At 43.5% G+C, this 20,851-nt stretch overlaps 1 protein-coding gene across 1 annotated transcript in view; it reads left to right on the top strand.

Moving 5' to 3' along the window:
• LOC311358564 (low-density lipoprotein receptor-related protein 1B-like) overlaps positions 1 to 20,851 on the top strand; it is a gene marked incomplete at its 3' end in the record, with an annotated part of 248,406 nt that overhangs the window by 55,436 nt on the left and 172,119 nt on the right. Inside the window, 2 exon segments of the mRNA XM_084478639.1 lie at positions 2,434 to 2,556; positions 19,925 to 20,062. Of these exon segments, the coding sequence (XP_084334765.1) occupies positions 2,434 to 2,556; positions 19,925 to 20,062 (261 nt within the window).

Below are 20,851 nucleotides of genomic sequence, written 5' to 3'. Positions count from 1 at the left end.
TTTATACTTTAATATACTTTATACTTTAACATTACTCATAGTGGCAACAATAGCTACAGAGAGTTTTTTTTTTACCCAAAACACAAAAACACTGACACACTCTAATAGAGTTGATCAATGTTTTAATCGTTTATAGTGACAAGGTGTCTCTTAAATGTATTGAAGAGGTACAAAAAAAGGTCAGAAGTGTAAATCATGCCTGTATGTGTTGACTCAGCAGGGGTTATATTGAATAAGAAAAAGTTGATATAGAGGAGAATAAATATTTGAAAGCCATACAGAGTGCCGGAGAGCCTTACGGCATTATATTCCATTATATTCAGAAGTGTCACCTGGTGCCTGAGTTCTGTGTTTTCCTTGACATAAATAAAGACATTTCCACCGTAAATGTATGAAATTGGTGCATAGAGATTCACCAGAAGGCAGGAAATTAAGAGTTTGACCCTAGTAGATTCCTGGGGGAGGACTCGAAACCCCCCACTTAATTTTCCCTCCACAATGTTCACCCTAACCTGCACCACCTGTGTATGCAAGATTAAAAGGCCATACTCATGATAGTACATGACTAGTTCCTCATGAATTATGAAAAGCGCTCGGGTGCCGTAATGCTTTTACTACTAAAGGATAATAACAAATGGAGCTGCGGACATGCCAGACTCTTCTTCTGGCGTTCGATGTAAAGAGCGTTATAGCTTTACATCAGACCCTGAATGAAATTATGAGAATTCAGAAAGATTGCATCAGTGGGAATTGAAGAGAATGGAGAATGGATGAGATGTTTGACCTTTTCATATTGTCCCCTGGTAGGGGGAATCTGCTGGAGGGGGCCCGGACAGCGAGCGGCCGTGCGTTGAATTATCACTCCCACTGTTCAAATGCTGCAAACCCCATCTCCCACTCACTGCACTCCCACCACTAATGGGCTAGAAACACACTGCACAAGTGTTAGAGCGAGGGAGAGAGAAGGACAGGGAGAGAGGGAGAGAGAGAGAGAGAGACAGAGAGAGAGAGAGAGAGAGGGAGAGAGACAGAGAGGGAGAGACAGAGAGGGGGGAGAGAGAGAGAGTGGGAGAGAGAAGGAGAGAGAGAGGTAAAGACTGAGGGAGATAGAGAGAGGGAGAGGTAAAGAGCGAGAGGGAGAGAGCAAGAGGTAACAAGAGAGAGAGAGAGGTAAAGAGAGAGAGGGAGAGAGAGAGGGAGAGGAAGAGACCCGAGAGAGCGAGAGACAGAGTGTTGGAGGCTGGTGGTTGGCTGTCTGCGGGTTAACTTAGAAACAAATTACCACATCTCCTCAGGAGTGGGGCAGGGTAGCAGAAGGTCACGTTGAGATGTCAAATCTTTAGCGAAGAGCTTGTGTCACTGCGCTGAATAATGGAGCGCCGTCCTCTGTCAGGCGGCGGTGAGCAGCCCATCAACACTCAACAAACGCCGCCGCCAACACATCGGCGTGACGGAGAAGAAAAAGAAAAGGGGGCTGGTGATGAGTTTTTAAGTCGACCAGCCCTTTCACAGCACCCTGCTACCCCCCTCCCCCCCTCTCCCCTGCGCACCCCTCCCTCCCTCCCTCCCTCCCTCCCTCCCTCCCTCTCCTCCCCCCCCCCCATCCAAAAATAAAAATCAAAGTACATCAGCGGAGGAGTAGGACGGATAAGAGCAGACTCGCAGAGACCACTTTGTTATGGTTTGCTAAGGGACGGAGGACGTTACGTCTTTGTTAGATGAGAATGGCTGTCAGCGTCACAAAGCCTGGCCGACTTGTGCGTCCGTCCCTTTGGCAGCCGTCTAATCTCCTGGCTGGGAAATGTATGGCAGCTCCACGTTCACAATGATGAATTAGGGATTGCAAGGTTGTGGGGAAAAGAAAGATAGGCCAATGACAGAAAGATTTAGTATTAATTTCCGAGTTTATCGAACAAACAGGAGTGGCGGCGTCTCGCTGAAGCGTTGCATCTCTATTTTGTCTGGGTTCGATTTTTTTTTTTCTGCTTTCACTCTTGCTTCTCCATCGGATGACATGCGCATCACAATCCCACCTCAGTGAACAGATTCTCCCTCACCCGCACCATGAACCTGCACTAACGCCACAGCTATTGCCTCGCTGACTGATCCTGCCATGTTTCCACACACATGCACACACCTACATGGACACACACATACATTTGGCACACATACAATGGCACACACACACACACACACATAGACATTCACGTACATGGGCACACATTCATGCACACACACACATACACGTATATTGGCACATAGACACGCACACACACACACACATACACACACATATATGGGCACAAACACACACACACACACACGCAAAAAGAACCATGGAATTCATTCCGTCCCCATACCTCCTCATGCCCATGTCTTCTCCTCTCTCTCTCTCTCTCTCCCTCTCCATGTCTCCCCACCTCCTCCATGCAGACGCCATCGTGTGCGATGTAGGGGAGTTTCACTGTCATGACCAGCTCACCTGCGTGCCCGAGAACTGGCTCTGTGACGGCGAGCCCGACTGCTCCGACGCCTCGGACGAGACAGACACCAGTTGTAAGTCCATTCCCATGCCATTTCTCCTGGTTTCCTCCACCATGCCCACTAACCCAAACCGTTTCATTCCAAGGGGTTCTGGGAGACGTTGGTGTAGATGTTATGAGCAACACTGGGCCTTAAAGATTTCAGAAAGATACAAATTGTGCATTATTTCTATTTCTCTAAGGTCATACGATTTTACTTTGCTTATCGAAAGGATTATGTTTCCCGTTGACCTGTGTTTGAGATGAGCGGGGCGGTATATTTTTGTAGCTATTTTGGCCATTTTGTTCTTCCCTACCGCAAGGACAAACTGCAAATTACTGTCAGGAGGATGGGATTTTTAAAGTTTAAAGTAAGAATAGATTTTTTAGGCTAAGTACGGGCCTTCCACCCATTAACCAGTCATCATCATTAATTGCTTTAGCAACCTGATTGCCATGGAGGCTTTAAACCCCTAATTTACTTGAAAATTGGCCATAATAGCATCATTTTATTAGGTTTTTTTTACCCTCATGTCAATCTTGAGGCACTAAAGTGGAATAAGAGGTAAATCTTCAGGTTTACCTGTATAACTGTTACGTTTAATATGTATTTAACACTGTATTTAGCCACAAGTTATTTCGAGAAAGTGTGGTCAACTATTAGCAATGCAACCTACTGTATAAGACCCTTTCAGGCAAGGCGTTTAAACAGCAACATTCATGTCCATTAAAGGTGATGTCGGTAGACTTAAGAGCTATTATCTGAATGTAATTTGGTATAAATGGCATATCCCTCTGTCACTATTAGTGGGTGAAATGTGCTGGGAGAATATCTGTTTCGAGTTGATTGCGCATGACTCTCAAAGAGCCAATTTCGATTTTAGACCACTTCTGGCAAATGTCTGCCCAATCAGGGCATCTCCCCTATAAGATGCAAGAAAAGAACACCATAAAGACTCTTCTTATGATTTCATTTCAAAATGAAAGGATTGGCTTGCTGTTTGAGGAACACTACTTTGAACACTGACACCCAACCCAAAACATGTATTTCTTTTCCCCTGGAACACGGCGAGCGATTACCCATAATGCATTTGATATGAAGACTTGAAAGAAGTGCTTGAGGCTGTGAGGCCATGCGCCTGAGGGTCACCCGAGCCTCTGCAGAGGCACTCCAGCGGGTAACCCCGCCGCTCGCGCCTTATTCCCCTGCGAACGGGTGCGTTCCTGCCCAGCCGCCGCTGTGTACACTGCAGGATGTTATTAAGTCCCGTAATACCCCGGCCACGTGGGAACAAGCAGTCTTTTTGCATTTACTCCCGGAGGAGTAACGTGACACGTATCTCTGTGTGTCTATGCTACGGTAGAATGAATGGAAAGCCGGGAGCATGATGATCGAAGCTCATCCATGAGAAAGAGCAAAGAGAAAGGTATCAAGACAGCAGAGAATAACCCTGCCCCCCCCCTCCCCCGCCTCAATGTCTGCCTCGTCCAGCAGGGAAGACGGATGCGTAGGTGCCATACACCTACAGTATCTGAGGAGATTGCTCCCACACACACACACACACACACGTACACATACACATACACACACACGCGCCGCACACACACACACACACATACACACACACACACACACATACACACACATACACACATACACGTACACATACACACACACGTGCCGCACACACACACACACATACACACACACACACACACACACACACACACACACACACACACACACACACACACACACACACACACACGACTTTCAACACTGGGGCCTTCATACATGAAAGGCCAGATGCTATTCTTCTTTAGCATGTGGCAGAACCTTCCGCCTAGCCACAGCGTGCAACGTGGGTTTGTTTGCCGTCAACGGAACATGGCAGAAGGGAACGACGTCCTCCGGAGATTTTTCAGCCTTCGCAGAACTAAAAGGTCTTTCATGTCAGCCACTTAATGACTAAATGTCACAAAATAACAAGAAGAATTGTCGTAAATATTTATATACGTTATTACAATAATTTTCTGTGTTTTCCAATCAGAGAAAAAAAGCTCAGTAAAGACAAGCTTATGCTCCCTCTTCTCTCCAAAATATCCTATGTATTTAGGAGATTCCATTATGATGGACTTTAACACACGTTTTAATCCAAGTGTGAAATAGTGTGGCGAATGGTAGATTGCAGATGAGGGAGATAATGAGTAATGTAATATTAATGTAATGTAATTTTGTTGTTAGATGTTAGTTTTAGGAGACTTAGTTTCCCTGTTCGATAACAATAAATAGGTATCACACCTTAAGAGAAGGTTTCTTCCCAAAATGAAACTGTTGCACTACAACAGCACACAGTCATGTTATCAGAAGCCACCTATATTCACATACCGAAGTGCAACTAAACATTTGCTCGTAGCACCGCCTGCTATTGGGATAAGCCTAATGATCAATAGGTCTACATAAATACATAGTGATAGTTATGGATCCCATCAGAGAAGTGTGTGTTGAGAAATGTAAATAGCCTATTAAGTATTGACTCACATTCACCCATTCATACACACAACGGTGGGTTCAGCCTTGACTCTGAGCTAGGAGGAGCCGGGTATCTAACAACCTTTCGGTTGCCAGTCAACCCCCTCCAGCTCTTGATTGGCTCTTTCTCCGTAGTAGACCTATCTCCTGCCTCTGCCATTGCCTACAATATTTACAGCGACCATCGTGACTATGACAAAGATATCTGATTTTGATTGGTTAAACTGATGTATTCGCAGTCGAAAGCCATCAGATTTTGAATTATCTCATTGAGGCGGAAACAAATTGTAACAAACTTGCATTAATTGAAAAAGTACCTTAAAATCTGAGATGCAGTCATATATCGGTCCTTTCTAAGTGTTTTTCAACAATAATACCTTGAAAAAGAACAAAAACGTGGCGACCACCCCTGCCTTTAAAAAGATGATGTGAATCATGAATCCCTTGAAACTGCCCTTCATGTTGAATATATGTGGAAAAATGATTTATTACGAAAACTGTTTTGTCTCCAACTGTCTGGTGAAGTACCTCCAATTCTAGCAACTCAGACGTCTTTTGTCAAAGAATTCTGAAGAATATGGGGATAACACAAGGAGGGCCGTACAAAGTGCCTTCTATTGACATTCATAACGAGTGTGTCATTCTCGTAGTGAATGTCAGACTATAAGCACCTATCCTGCTTTGCTTTCAGCCAATTCAACTGGCGATATTGGTACTGAAGCCCGCAACATAGTTCTTGTGGAAAATACATTCAGTGAGGTTGCAAGAACAAAAGTATGTGATTGTGGAGAAAATTAACAAAAGCAGACTTAACCAAATGTCTTTTCGGCAATTCCAAAATTTTGTAACTTGCTGAATTCCATGCAAATTAGATTATTGCAAACATTGTCTGCGATCGGTCCGAAATTGCAGGCAGGTGCGATCTATTTTGTTTCATTTCAGCAATTGGAATTCTGATTCTCTGTCTCCTTGAAGACCTCACTGGTCTAACATAACATAATGTTCAGGAATCAAACCTCGCCAGAAAATGGACAAATCTTTGGAGTAAGCTGCCACTGTCCCCTTAAGAACGACCTCCGCAACGACGGGGTCGTGTGTCCGTCATCAGGTTCACCCCAGACCCTGGAGAAAGTGCAGGTCGTACGGACCTCCACTTCTTCCACAGAGAGGCAGCCTCAGCAACATCATGGTTGCACCCTCATTGCTTCAGCAAGCATTACTCACCTACCCAGTTATTTCCCTCTGCGTCATTAGTTCTCATCATTACTCTCTAATTTGTTCGACTACATTGACCTGGGGGATGGGATGAGGACTGTTGTTGGGTTGTGCGTGCGTTAGTCATGGTTACACCTGACCACATGCCTCCCTACACTTGCTGATTCCCGTCACCTGCAATGTGATGAGTGTGACGGACGTGGTTTGTGATACACAATATAGGATAAACAAACAAAAATTATATTATTATACATTATATTATTACGGAGAAGCTCGGGAGCTGCCAGGGTAGTTTTACCCCAAAAAACGTAATCAGACTGCCTATTTATGAATTAACATTATTATTGTATTGTGCTTATCAAAAGCATCCGTTTACATACTAACCAGAACAGACATAGTTCAGTGAGAACTCCTTCAACACGAGGGTACAGCAAAGTAATTGCACAATACAGTTATTTCAATCTGAATTTTTAACTGGTTGCTAGCAATGAAGGGAGGTGGGGTGTGTGCAGGCAGCCAAGCTGAAGGCTTGATTTACTACTTAATAAGCCTTTTATAAACTTTTTAATTGTATGAGGTCATTGTATTTTAACATTTGAGTAAATCAGTTTAATTGATTTAAGATGATCAAGTGAATGTGAAGTATTTATGTACACGGGCAGACAGGAGGAGTGAAAGTCTTTCTCTATTTAATTTATCTTCCTTCATTTTCAGATGACTAAATAACTGAACCCTCATCTTATTTAGTGTTTGTTCTGGAGGACATAATAGATTTATATCGACACGCTGTGCAGAATAACAAAATCTGCACAGCGTATTTTTATAGTAATACTTTAATCAAATAAGAGGTAATACGTTATCTGATCCCAAATCACAATCTCCCAATTGAGCTTGCAGAAATGTTACCACTATAAACAATAGGCTTTCAAAATATATTTGGACTTAAATTTTTTAAATTTCTAATAGCTTTTTCTGCCAGGTTTGTAATCAACTATGATATCTCTCTCGGCCTCTCTCATGGTTTTTCTATCCCTCTCTTTCATACGTGCCTTTACTCTTTGCCCTATCTCTCTGTGAGGCATGTTCTAATATTGCACTAAATTATTGGATCTCACAAAGGTTGCTGTGGGCCAACTCATTTAATCTCCACAAGGTATTTCATTATCATTTCCATTAATGCCGCCGCTATTTTATTTACAATGCCTGTGGAAAAGAAAACCTTGCATATTCATCCTGGGAATTAGACACACCACATTATCATGGATTATGTATTGATAGAAAGGGGAATTAGATCAGCTTTGCCCTGCAAACAGAAGGGGGGATTGGAAAGGATTCAACTAGCTTATAAACAGAAAAAGCCTTCAAAACCTGTGCCAAAAGGAAACCGCTATATGGATGGATGGGCACCAAATGTGTGCATATTGGAATAGAATAACATTTCAGTTTTTTAAGAATGTATGACAACAAACAAATACAAATGGGGTGGGGGGGGGGGGGGGGGGGGGGGGGAGGAGGATGATTGTGCACTCCTGCTCTGCATTGGACGGAATCGGTGGCTCTGGCATGGGAGGCTCTCCTCCAGGCTGTTCTCTGTCAGGGGGATGTAAACACAGCATCTCAATGCTATGCCAAGGGCCTTGTTTGCCTAGGAACTATGAGGAGGTGCAGTTTGGCCCATTGGGCCGCTGGGCCTCCCAGAGCTGGACAGCCGATTGCCTCTATACATATAGGCCAGCAAATGGCCTGCTCTCCATCCCATCGTTATTAACAGAAAACAGGCCTGGACCAGCCAACTTTCCGGTTTATTTGTGGCGTCGGTGCAGCTGTGTTGCATGTCACACATTGCTTCATTTATGGACCAGCAGTATAAATATCAAGGCTGCCTCGGGCCCTAGAAACAAGTTATATGTATTGCACACCATTTTCAATAAAAGCGTTTTTTTTTTTTTTTTTCGATATTAGAAGTTTTTAGTTGCACTCTCTGAAGACCGCATAGTGTGCTTCTCTTGATTTAAACTTCCACAGCTGCTAGCCGTGACTGAGAACCGAAGCCCTACCGCGAATCCGTCATGCGAGCGTTTCATGACGTTTGGCTCATCTCAGCCGAGCGCTGCTGGGCACGTCTCCCCGGGTTTTCTCTTGGCGGGGACACCCAGACCCCACTGAATTCCCTGATTTAATTATCTCCCCTGCGGGGAGAGAGAAACAGTAAAAAAATAAAGGGTCAGTGGCCACCTTGAGAAAATCTAAACGTAAATAATTACAGATAAATCAATATAGAAACAGAGAACCTGGCCGCGGAGCTCTGGCCGGCACGGCGGCGGCTTCTGATGGCTGTGACTTGGCTCGACCCGATCAGCATTGATGGTTGAACTCGCCTTCCCCTAAGGGCCGCGGCGGAGGGGGGAGGAGTCCGGGAATGTTCAAAGACAAGTCTCTCTGGGGGGGGAGCCAGCACTCCATCCCTCACGCTGAGGAGAGAGGGCACGCCTCCCAGCGTCTTCCAGCGAGCAAGTCTGCTGCCTGGATCCCGAACTCATCGCTATCCCAGGGAGATGGAAGAAAAGGAACGTTCCCCGAGGAGCAGCAAACATGTTCCAGTGAATGATTCTTCCAGGTTTTAACCCAGAACAACCGAGCCCCGCTAGGTCTTTGTGTTGTTGTATTTGTGCACTCTGGCTATGGCTTGAGCGTTCGTAATATATCTGTTATGTGAGCAATTATGACTAAAGGGTATTTTCGTAAAATCAAATGAGCCTTACATACGGCTAATGGCCACGATTAAAATTTGTATTCATCTTCCCTGATCTTTAATTCGCAATGCAAATAAATCATTCGGAAGTAAAAACATGCGCAAGCATTTCCTTGTGCCATTAGGAATATTTAGGCCTGTCTGCATTTAAGCGTCAGTAAGTATTATGCTGTGTACTTTGGTCTGACGAACACCATCCTGCAAGCTATTTTATCTGGCAAGCCTCATATTGAAATAAATGTATCATAAATGTGTTAGTTTCCCGGGGGAACGGGCGCAGATAGGATCGAGGTTTAGGGGGTAATGTAGTGTAGCACCTTGTTATTGAGCTGAAGGACAGCTTCTTCTGCGTTTTGTTGACTCTCCTTCCCTCCGTCTCTCCCCGGTTCCCAATGCCGCCGCGCAACCTGACTGTCGACTCGCTGCAAGAGAAAAATATATATCTCTCTGGATCCTGCTTAACCTTCCAATATCTCTTAATTATGCTCTGGCAGAGTGCTTCATTGAAAGCCCTCGCTTCCCTCTCTTTCAACACGGGGGGAACCTCTGGATCCGCGCATGATCAAACGTTAATGTTCACACGTCCAAATTACCGTCGGATGTCTAGCACGGAGTGAAGGTCGCCATGGATATTTGCCCAAGGCGCACTTATAGCAACAGATTGCCTCCTTGTTTTGATCTCCATACATCATTGGACGTGTCATTAGGGCTGGAGTATCAGCCGTGGCTAATTGTTGTCATGTTTGGTTTCCAGGTCTGCGGTGTCGTGGGCGATCAGAAAGAACCATTATCGCCGTCTTCGGCTGTCACGCGCACATCCTGTTAGCGCTAATGTTAATCTCCCTCTTCCCTCTCCAAGGGGACAAAAAGACGGTTCCTTCTGAAGCGATGAGCTTTGAAATAAGGCTTTTAATTTACTGGCTCTGTCTCACACTACAGTTGGAGCTGTGCGCACACACACTCACACTGATGCCATCTGCTTACCAGTGGAGCTGGTAAGGTGTAAACAGAGAGAGCAAGAGCGAGAGTGTGTGTGTGTGTGTGTGTGTGTGTGTGTGTGTGTGTGTGTGTGTGTGTGTGTGTGTGTGTGTACACATGTGCCTGTTTGTATGAATAAGACTTGTTTTGTTTTAGTTTGAACATATGCACAGCGAGGCGAGCGAACGCATGACCCACTTTGATGTCCCGACAATCTCGACTCCCCTGTCACGCTGTATCGTGTCGCCCCTTTATCTGATGAGGAGCGACCTGCCTCTCTGCCCTTGACATCTCGTCGTTGGGCTTACACCGTCACCCTCCTTACTCCTGTGACGTTGGCTGCAGCTATTTCAGAGGTTCGGCAGATTACGTAGCTAGAGAAGCATTTGATGAAGTGTCATGAGAGTCGTCTCTGGCTGCCTGTTGTCACTCACTCACACCCGCACACAGCCAGTTCTGCCTCGCGCCGGCGGGGGGGAGGGACCGGGTGGGAGGTGCGATGCCAGCCCGTCGTCCCCCTCCTGCTCCGCAGCCTGTCCTAACCCCGTTGCTCTGACAAAATTCTTCCTCGTTGATGTTTCGCGGTAAGCCCCCTAGGGTGCCGCAGAAATAGGCGGTTTTAATAGGGCTCGACGTGCTAGCTGCTGACGAAACTGCGGTGTGAAATTGGTGCGCCGAAGTCTACACTAGCCCCCCCCCACTCATATGGACCCTCATATGTTTCAGAATTGTGTTTGTTTTTGTGCCTTCTTCAAAACTCTATAAAAAAACATACAAATAAAAAATGCAGGTTAATTAAAAGGCGACCCCTTCTCCTATTCCTGTTTGTTGGTTCACAACAGAGAGTTTTCAGCAACAACTAAGTCCCCATAGAGTTTTGAGTAAGTAATTAAACCGTTTTGACAGGAGTAATAGCAGAGATCACAGACCCCAGCCTAATTTGTTTTTACTTTGACTTTACCAATGAATACATGTGCGATACAGTTCATTTTCAATGTTGTTTTGTGGCTACTCAATAACAAAAAATATTGAATGGTGTTTTTATACATAATTTGGGTTTATTTGGAGGTTATCCTCCAACTAAAACCAAGAAAATAAAAAAAACTTCGACTTGAGACCTTCTCCTCATTCGAGTTGTCTTCCAGTGGAAAAGAGAATAAAAGATGTAGATACCTTTGTGATCATTGAGTGAAAGTCAAGGATTGTGTTGAAATGAGGGTGGTTGCATTTTCTTATCAATATTGCATAGCTGTGGGGCATTCATTGTTCGTTCACTTTGTCTGAAGGACTCGTGGTAATGATGCTTCATGTTGAACGGAGACCAATCCACTCTTCTCTTTATTGAATTACAGCAGGGAGTTGAAGGAAATCTTCCTCTGTAAAACATACACATTCAAAACATACTATGCAATGTCCAGCCCCAGCCCCGCCACCCCGTAAATCGTATCATCAATATTTATTTGGTTATTTGAATCCTTAGAATAATCACAACATGTGTTCAAATGGGGGCTTTAGGCAACAGGAAGTTTGCCCACTAAACTGCAATCCCCTCAAGTACAATCCAGGGACGGTTCACCACTGTCTGCCCAGTTGACTGCTCCGCTCAGCAAAACCACATGTCCATCCACTTCACCGTGACACAGACGCTCTCTCTCACGGCAACCGGCACAGTGGAAGAAATCCACCTCTGACTACACAGCATGAACAGGATCCAGCAGACAATACGACTCAAACGTAAACAAATACAGAGAGAGGCCAGTCTAAGATGAAAAGTAATTATGAAGCAATACCGCATGATTAATGCATTGCGGCGGTCGCTCTTGATTGCGAATGCTCCTGACAACATAGTGAAACTCATTTCAACTCTATTTACGCACACACACAAAGACACACACACACACACACACACACACAAACACAAACACAGACACAGACACAGACACACAAAGACAAAGACAAACACACAAACACACACAAACAACGTCCTACTCATATTAATGGGCATTTGTTGAATATAGCAGTCAAAATACGTTCAGTTAATGGGCCTATTGCAAGTGCATTCTTAATCTTGAAAGCTAAAAATGAACAATCCCAAAGAGTTATTTGGCTTGTTCCCTGCATCCTAGTGACAAGACGACGCCCAGTGAAGACCAGGAGAGAAGTGATCGGACAGAGCACTCACGCAACCCCCAGTTTTTGGCGGCAGTGCGGCTCACTAGCATTACAATTCCCTTTGAAGTTGAGGGATTCCAGTGGAATCACATTATGAATTAAGAGTCTAGTGGAAGTGAGGCTTTATCAATTCTCGAGACGACACACATTTTCTAAATATTTTATTTGTAAATGAGCGACTCAAGCTATCATATTCTGTGGCACTCACTCGGTCTCGCTGCAGCCATTTGTATTAAAGCTACTAAAACTAGTGACTTCAAAGTCGATATCGTTTGTGTCCTGTTTTCAACAACATGATATGTAAAGCATGTTTTGGAAGAGACAGATTCCCAGTTGGATCCTCAGACTTGCGTGGTAGATCTCGGGCCTGGATACAAATAAACCCAAAGTATGGCGTATTCAATTTGTGCATAAAAGGTTAATAGAGGGAAGCACATGTGGAATTGGATAGGCTGTGTGCCTATGTTCAGTAAAATATCATCAAGAGATGTCTGATGTGAGATGTCTGATGCTCTAGTTGGACAGCAAACACAATTGTGAGAGTGTGTGAGTGAGAGACCATCCCTTGGGGAACAGGGGGGAACGTGTATGTACAGTATTTACAGTATTTATTCAGTATTTAAAAAACACCTTTTCAATTTTTACCCAAACCAAATTGGTCTGTGACCATTTCAAACGTTTGAATGTAAAGTGACCAAATGGGTATTTTCATTGACTTGTTTTTTTTTTTAAGCAGCCCTTCTCTAACAAAATATCCAATATTGTCTGCTGACAATATCTGACAGTGTCATATTGACCATTTTGAAAACATCCAAAGTAGTACCATGTTTTGTACCAAGTTTAATAATTTCACGTTTGCACGGTTCAATGGAGTGGCGTTAGAAATTGGCTCGATTGAAGTCAAGCCACTTCGCTTGAGTAGAGTTGCACTAATAACAAACACATCCACAAATTGCATTTAACTACGTTCATGGGAATATTTCTTTCTCAAAGTTAAACACAATGAAATGCAATACAAAACGTATTTTTTTTTCCCATGTGGCCTTTTTGATTGCAGTTTATGCATTATTCATTTCAAGTCTGTCCCCAAACAATTACATTGGCTCATATGCGTAACGGTTGGTCACAAACATTTCTCTATTGACTAATTATATGGCTGGTTTTCAAAATAATATTTAATTGGCCTTTTTTCAGCTTGTTTCTTAAGTGTCTTTCACACAAATTACCATGGCTTTTTTCCATTCCTATCTGTGAAATCATGTTTGAAAACACTTGTTGACTCTCACATGCTTGCTGTGAACTCAACATGTTTTAGTTTTTTTAATAATGCTTCATAGATATGATGTAATGACGATATTAACACCACATAATAATCAGAATCGATTGAAAACATGTGTAACATGTGACCTGGTGAACATTTTTATTGAATGCTAAAGGCTTTCATTGAATAAATACATATAAATACACGTATACATTTGATATGAGCGTCCCTGTGATTCATATTAATTCAAACAAATGCTCAAAACATTTAAAATGTTGAGGAAACAACAGGCTGGCTGAAGCCTTCAGAGTTAAAATCTAGAAAAGACAGCCTATCTGTGTTGAGCCTTTTCGGTTGGTGTTAAGGCGCTTAGACAGCAACAACACACTGCCTTGTATGTGATCCTCACTGTTAAGACATGAGTCAAAGCATTAGTTAAAGTAAGGCGACAGAGCAAGTTTAGCATTGTACTGCCAAGTCAAGCCTGTAACGCCAATAAGGTGGATGGCGTCTGGTTGGAAAGAACCTGGTTGGACATACACAGAACAAGCAAAACACCCACAGATTAGTGAGTTTGTAGGGCCATACCCGGTACAGGTGACCTGCTCTGACTGCCGGCCTTGTTAGATATTATGCCGGAAGAGTTGAAATCATCACAGATGCCAACATAACTATGTGAATATAATAGAAATGTGAACATGAAATGATTGCAGATACTTTGGTCTTTTGGTAATTTAGAAAAAAATGAATTGAATTATTTTAGCGATGTGTAAGCATTACAAAAACATTAAAAGCCAGAAGGTTTTTATGAAAGTTGTTGTGCTGAAATGTTTCAGCTCATTAAAAAGGGAAGGTGCTCATTATCTTTTGCAAAACCTAGACAATACGATTTTTGGCATCAGTCATTTTTTCAAATGGATTGAGAACTATCACGGTAATTTGCATCTAAACAGCCATCAACAATGAGGACACAATTTGTGAGGGCACATTTTAGAAATACCCTTAACAAGATTAACATTTCATGCAAATGAATCAGTGTTAATGAAATGTTGAATAGATGTTTAACGTAGAGTCAGGTTTCTGAAAGAAGCACCATTACAGGCTGGTTGATAAATCCTGTAATAATATTCTCTATTGTATGACCGTTTCACCTCTTTTGGAGAATTCAAATAAGATGGGGCCGGTTAGGGTCATGGTTGTTAGACTTCCAGCTGAAAGTCAGTGGACACCAATAGCATGTGTTTTAATTAATTGTGAGTGCTTTGGCTACAAGTGCTAAATGATCAAACAGAACATAATAATAATGGATAATGGTTGAGTCCAGGAAGAAAGCTCATCCATTTATTACTAAACTGGTTTTGAAAAAAAAAAAAAAAAGAATACCATTTTAACTAATAACACAGAAAGTACTCCCCAAAGAAAACCTCTGAGCAAAAAAACACAATTTATTAGCTCCACCACTCGTGATTGTCCTGCATTCTGTACCTCTTCCCTGCTGGAATAAACCATGGCTGGCAATCTGCGTGTGACATAGTATCATTTATTAGCACGTTGAAAATAGAAATAATGAGAAAATATACAGAAAGCATATAGTATGATGCAGGGTTGAAAAAACAAAACAACGTGAAGTTGTGGAAAATGTTGTACCATGGAGTACAAAAGAGATGTTTAAAATTGTTATTCTTTTGGTTCAATTTCCAGTCAGTGGTCACAACATTCATCAGGAGATTTCTAAGCGTAAGAAAAGACAACATTTTACTGTTGCTGTACTCTACCGGCTACTATAGGCCTGTATAGGTTTTTCAAGTGTTCTCCGGACACCTATCCCACCACGTCAAGCCAAAACCATTTCAAATCTATACCATCGAGTCCAAATACAAACCTTAGCCCTTTGCTAGTTTGTCTTTACACTACAGGATTAGACATAGTCAATGTTTTAAGATACAACACTTCTTCAAATATGTATATATGTATATACATCATTTGACATCGAGACGCTAGTATTCATGGGTAACTAAATCAGTTTAACACATTATCTGTAAGGGGCAGCAGGTAGAACGTCTCTATATCCAGGGGGCTGGTGAGTTGAGTTCACAATTTAATAGCTCACTGCATCATATTATATAATAATAATAATAATATATCAGTCCAACAATCTATTGCTCATTGCACCTTGTCTTAATCTTTATGCTGCCCCTGCTCCTATTTAGATTCTATCAAACCTGCACAGAGAAAAAGTGTTTACTAGAAACATTCCCCTGGAGGCCACCCGGCCCGGGTGTGGAAGGGGTGTGGCGTGGTCTTATCAACTGCAAAAACTCATCGCGTAGCCTTCCACTTTGGCACAATTTGCCTCGGTTTTACTGGATCACATAAATACAGCCCGGCAATGCTTCTTCTGGCTGAGTGCATCGTTCCGAATGTCAGGGACCCAAAGGTTATTCCGGGTAAAAAAAAAAAGGATTCCTGTTTAAAGTTTTTAGTATTGATGCTGCTGCCCCGGTGGAAATCCAGATCAGGCGCAGTACAATACATAGAAGGAACAGTTTTCACCACTACAATGCCTAGAGACAGAGTTGACTATGAACTAGAGAGAGAGAGAGAGAGAGAGAGAGAGAGAGAGAGAGAGAGAGAGAGAGATTCCATTACAATGTGTGGGACATTACTACACTATGACCTGTTTGCCTTTGAGATATTATTCTTCCACACAGCTCGGCGAGCCTTTGAATGCAAACAGCCTTGTAGCCAAATCTAGCAGGGAAATCAACAAAAAGTCTTTCAGATGCCACTGATGCACATTAAACCTCTCCATTTGATTTTCATGGTGAGTCATTGCACCATGTATGAAAATATCTTAACATCCCAAATCTGTAAACATCCCAGTGCATCCATTAGTTGATACTTAAGCTTCATTTAAATGCACACCGAAAGCTGCATCGTTAAGGCAGCTGTGCCATTGAGCCATACTGGGTGATTTGCAGTGTGATTGTGTTCATCATCCTATTTATTTTACCCGTGGTGCCACCCATTGGCGCCTTGTTACCGTTGATATGCAAGCACATCTTTTAGCTTATCCTGGTCTTCTATTCTTAGCTGGGTATTTAGGAAAAAAAAAAGTATTAACCATTAGGGAATTTTAATATATTTTTTAATGAACACAATCCAGAACATTATTTGTAGGAATTACATATTGCTGGTAAGTCAAGTTTGTATGTGTGTGGTCAGATATTTTGTTAATAGAATGATCAGACCCTGCTAGGGCATTTAGAAGACATTCAGATTAAGGTATCATTTACTTTTCTTTTATTTTTTGAAAATCCTGTTCTTTTACAATGCGATGTCGGTTTGAATTCAATGAATCGTTCAGCCCTATCAGCAATCCTGCAAACCTTTCAGTACTAAACCAACTAAACAGACAAGACAACTGGAGGAAGAAAAAAAACATCAAATCAGAAACAGATTCAGAAGAGACAAGCTGGTAATATATATGCAGTATATATATATATATATATATATATATTCTATAGTTGGTCTAAACAATGGATTTATTTATAAGCAAAACGAATCAAAAGGAAAAGTTTGGAATTCCCTGAAAGATAGGGAAACTTAGATGGAGAGAACTAAGGGCGGGCTACAGTCTATAAGCTCTGTCAACAGAGGGAGTCTCAAAACACTGGTCCGTGGGCTTTTGATCATCTCCTCTTGGAATAAAATAAAACGGGATGAAATCCAATGGCCCACATGCCTATAGGATCCCTCGCTCGTCTAATTCTCCCAACAGTAGAGTTCAATGAGCTCCCCCCACTGATAGCTTCTCAATTATTTCCTTTCAAGAATTCATCATTTCTTCCATACCGGTGCAGAGGACCAGATTGAAGTGATAAAAAATAATGAACATAGCTGGTGGAATGCTAGCCAGAAGCCCTTCTCTACACATTAATAAGAGGGATTAGCACGTCCCAGCTGATTCTGTCTCCCACACGCCTCAAAGTGGGTAAATATCACCACTGGCTTTTAATTAAAAAACTGGTGATGTTTATATATATATATATATATATATATATAGATGTGTCTTAGTGTATGTATATGTATTTGTGTATGTACGTGTGTGTGTGTTTGTACATATATACCATTTTGTCTTGGTTAGACACTCTTCTTGCTATTCTGGTGCCATATATTCAGATGTCTAGACTTTATATACAAACACACACACATACACACACACACACACACACACACACACACACACACACACGCCTGCATAATCATCTATTTGTTTTGCTGTATTCCTAACAGTGGTCCGAGTCATCCTCGCTTATTGTTTGTAGCGCTGATCATTTGCAATGCTAAAGAAGCACGAGCGCGGCAGCACAGCAGAGAGGCTCTGGAAGTGTGTGGTGGTGGTGGTGGTGGTGGTGGGAGAAAGTGTTCCTTTAGCGTTGTCTCGGCTGTTCTGGGAAGCATCTGTGCTCTGCCGCATGGCTGATCGCAGCGGCTGAATATTCATCTGCCAACCGCTGCCTGGTAACATTAGGCCAGGGTGCATGCGGTGAGCGAGCGAGGGCGAGCGAGAGAGGCTCCCAGTGAAGTCATGTTGTCAGGGACCCACACAGCTGCGCGTTAACTAGCGTACTTTACCAAGCAGACGCCATCGCCTGGATACACGCCTGAGTCATCCACTACCTTTTTTTGGGAGGGTGTGTGTTTGTGTGTGTGTGTGTGTATAATATATATATATATATATATACTATATATATTTTTTTTATTGAATAGTCTAATAGGCAAATTTATACATATACAAATTTATGATCCAATAGTGTTGCGTAATCATCCTTCATAACTGTCCATGTTTGTTGTCTTAATGATGAAAAAAAATTATTGTGAGTGATGATCATTAAGGCCATGAGTATTCACGATCAGATCTTTGTTTCCAGTGTAACGTCCCCTTGTTCTTGATTTATCGCATGGATAACATGAATAATACATGGTTACACCAACGGGACGACACACTAATGGGTTCAGTGTGCACACACACCTCTGCTTTTTTCAATGACAACGTGTTGATGAATGTTGTATGTATGGAGGAAAAGGCAGACGTGCCTGTAAATCCATGTGTATATACCGTCAATGCTACTGGAGCGGTTCTAGCTCAACAGACAGGCCACGCATTAGGCTCCGTCACTGAGATCCTTCTCCAGGGAAGGTTAACTCATGAGCCTGGCCCCGCATGTGGTTTTGGCTCACGTAACAAAGATGGCCTCTCTCTCTCTCTCTCCGAGGCGAGCTCTCCTAATATTTGAATTGTCTAAATGTGTCACAATGTATTGTGCATCCTTAGGGCTTTTTTGGACACGTGGCCTTTCACACTCTCTCTTGTATCAATACACACACGCACGCACACGTACACACAAAGACACACACACACACACACACACACACACACACACACACACACACACACGCAGACACTCCTTCACGCTCTCCGCCTGAATCGCTTATTTTTAAATCAGCACCAACTGACAGCTCTCTCTGTAATGGCCGCCCTAATTGCGGCGTCCATTACCTTGTTTCTAAAGTAAGAAAAGAGCACGGTGAATAAGTTAAAAGTGGACAAAGTGGATAAGACAAAGTGTGCTTCGACAAAGACCCCCGTCCGCCCCCGAGCAGGCGGGGGGTCCACTGAGTGCCGCCAAACCGCTCGGATCGGGGCGAGATCCTGTCAGGTGAAAAGATAAATCCCCCTGGCTAAGTGGCGGCGATGGCCACAAATGGTAATTGATACCGATAGCGGTTGAGGTGAGGATATGACACATTTACAGTTCTGCCACGCCAGTCAGATGTGTTTTATGTGCCGGATTAGGGTCACCTACGCGCTTCATGAATCCTTAAACAGCTGCGAGTCACCTACTGGAGTTGATGGGAAGGGGGGGGGGGGGGGGGGGGGGGGGGGGTTGGGGTGAGGGAGGGTACAGGTCTGCTTGTTCCACTGCGCTGGAAAGACAAATTGGAAAAAAAATGAAAAACATCTGCTGCTGTGCTGTGGAGGCTGTTTCAGAGTGCGAGTGGATTTACATACGCAGAGGCCTTTTTAAGTACATCTGTTTCAGTGGCTGAAGGGGAGGGGGGGGGGTGGATGGGGGGGGATGGGGGGGGGGGGCACATTGGAAAGTTGAAGATGATAATCATTTCACTTGAGGGAGATGGTTATTAGGAATGAAATCTGCATATTTATTTCAGAGTTCTCTTTCCCGTGTAGTCGTATTGTTGGGGAGAAAAAAAAAGGACAAGCGAACAAGGGAAAACAAAACACATGTCGAGTGGGTGGCTGACGTCCTCTACTAAACAGTGTGTGAATACCTAATGCGTGTGCACAAGGATACCGTCTCTTGCACATCCACATTAGCATACTCCCCTGGAAATTCTCTCGCCATGTATGAATAAAAGGTGGATTATTTGCTCACCCGGTGCCTCTGTGTCCTCTTGGTTTCCAGGTCAGCGGGAGGTGGTGATCAGATGCCCCCTGAACCACTTCCAGTGCATCGGGACCAGGAAATGTATTCACTTCAACAAACTGTGCAACGGGGCCCGGGACTGTGACGACGGCTACGATGAAGGGGTGCATTGTCGGGGTAAGGAGTCAAACATTCGTTGCCGTAGAAACAATTGTGCCGGTGTCCTGTGAGCCGTCTCCGTGCGTCTGAAGGTGAATTATGGAGGTGTGTAAAGATAAACTCGGCTTGACAGCCAATCCCCCCTCTCAGTCTCCTCTTTGCTCTGGGTTGCTGTTCTGATTCAGAACAAATTAAACGTTTCTCTTCCCCCGCCGTTTTGGATAAAACCAAGTCCAAAGTGGTGTCATTAGGAGGAGCATACCGTAGTACCTTTTTCTCAGCATGCACTGGCTGAAATGTTCCAGATGATCTCAACTCTCTTGCACAACTTATGAAATTGTCCATTGAGGGCCCAGGAATTGGTGTATTATCCAGAGACTACGGCAAGGCACCCACCTTCGAGGCTTATTTCTTTTTCCACTATTTTAATTGGCTGTGCGAGTTCCAGGGCAGCCACAGGGGCACACGGTGTTACAACCACGTGCAAAAAGAGTGACACAAGTTGTCAGCAGTTTCACAGTCACCGGTGTCAAGGTGCTCTGGATGCACGCCCTCTGAGAAGAGTAAAAAACAAAAAGAGAAGCTTCCTTTGAGACACCAGTCCCTCGTTTGTTATCCCATGTTAACCAGTGTCCTGGATGGACCGGGACGAGATGATGGGGTGTCTCGCTGGGCCTTGCTTGGTCTGCTTGGGAGCAGAGTGGCCGCGGGCTACTCCAGGGTACCTTGGCCCGCTCGTTCACAGTTGAAAACGTTCCAAGGCCCAGGACAGGACAGAATGAAAAAGGAAAAATAAACCTGATCCAA

This window comes from Micromesistius poutassou (genome assembly GCF_964030765.1).
Source record: "Micromesistius poutassou genome assembly, chromosome: 14".
Classification (NCBI taxonomy): domain Eukaryota; kingdom Metazoa; phylum Chordata; class Actinopteri; order Gadiformes; family Gadidae; genus Micromesistius; species Micromesistius poutassou.
The sequence above is the reverse complement of the archived record's forward strand: the minus strand, read 5'-3'. Positions and strand labels throughout refer to the sequence as shown.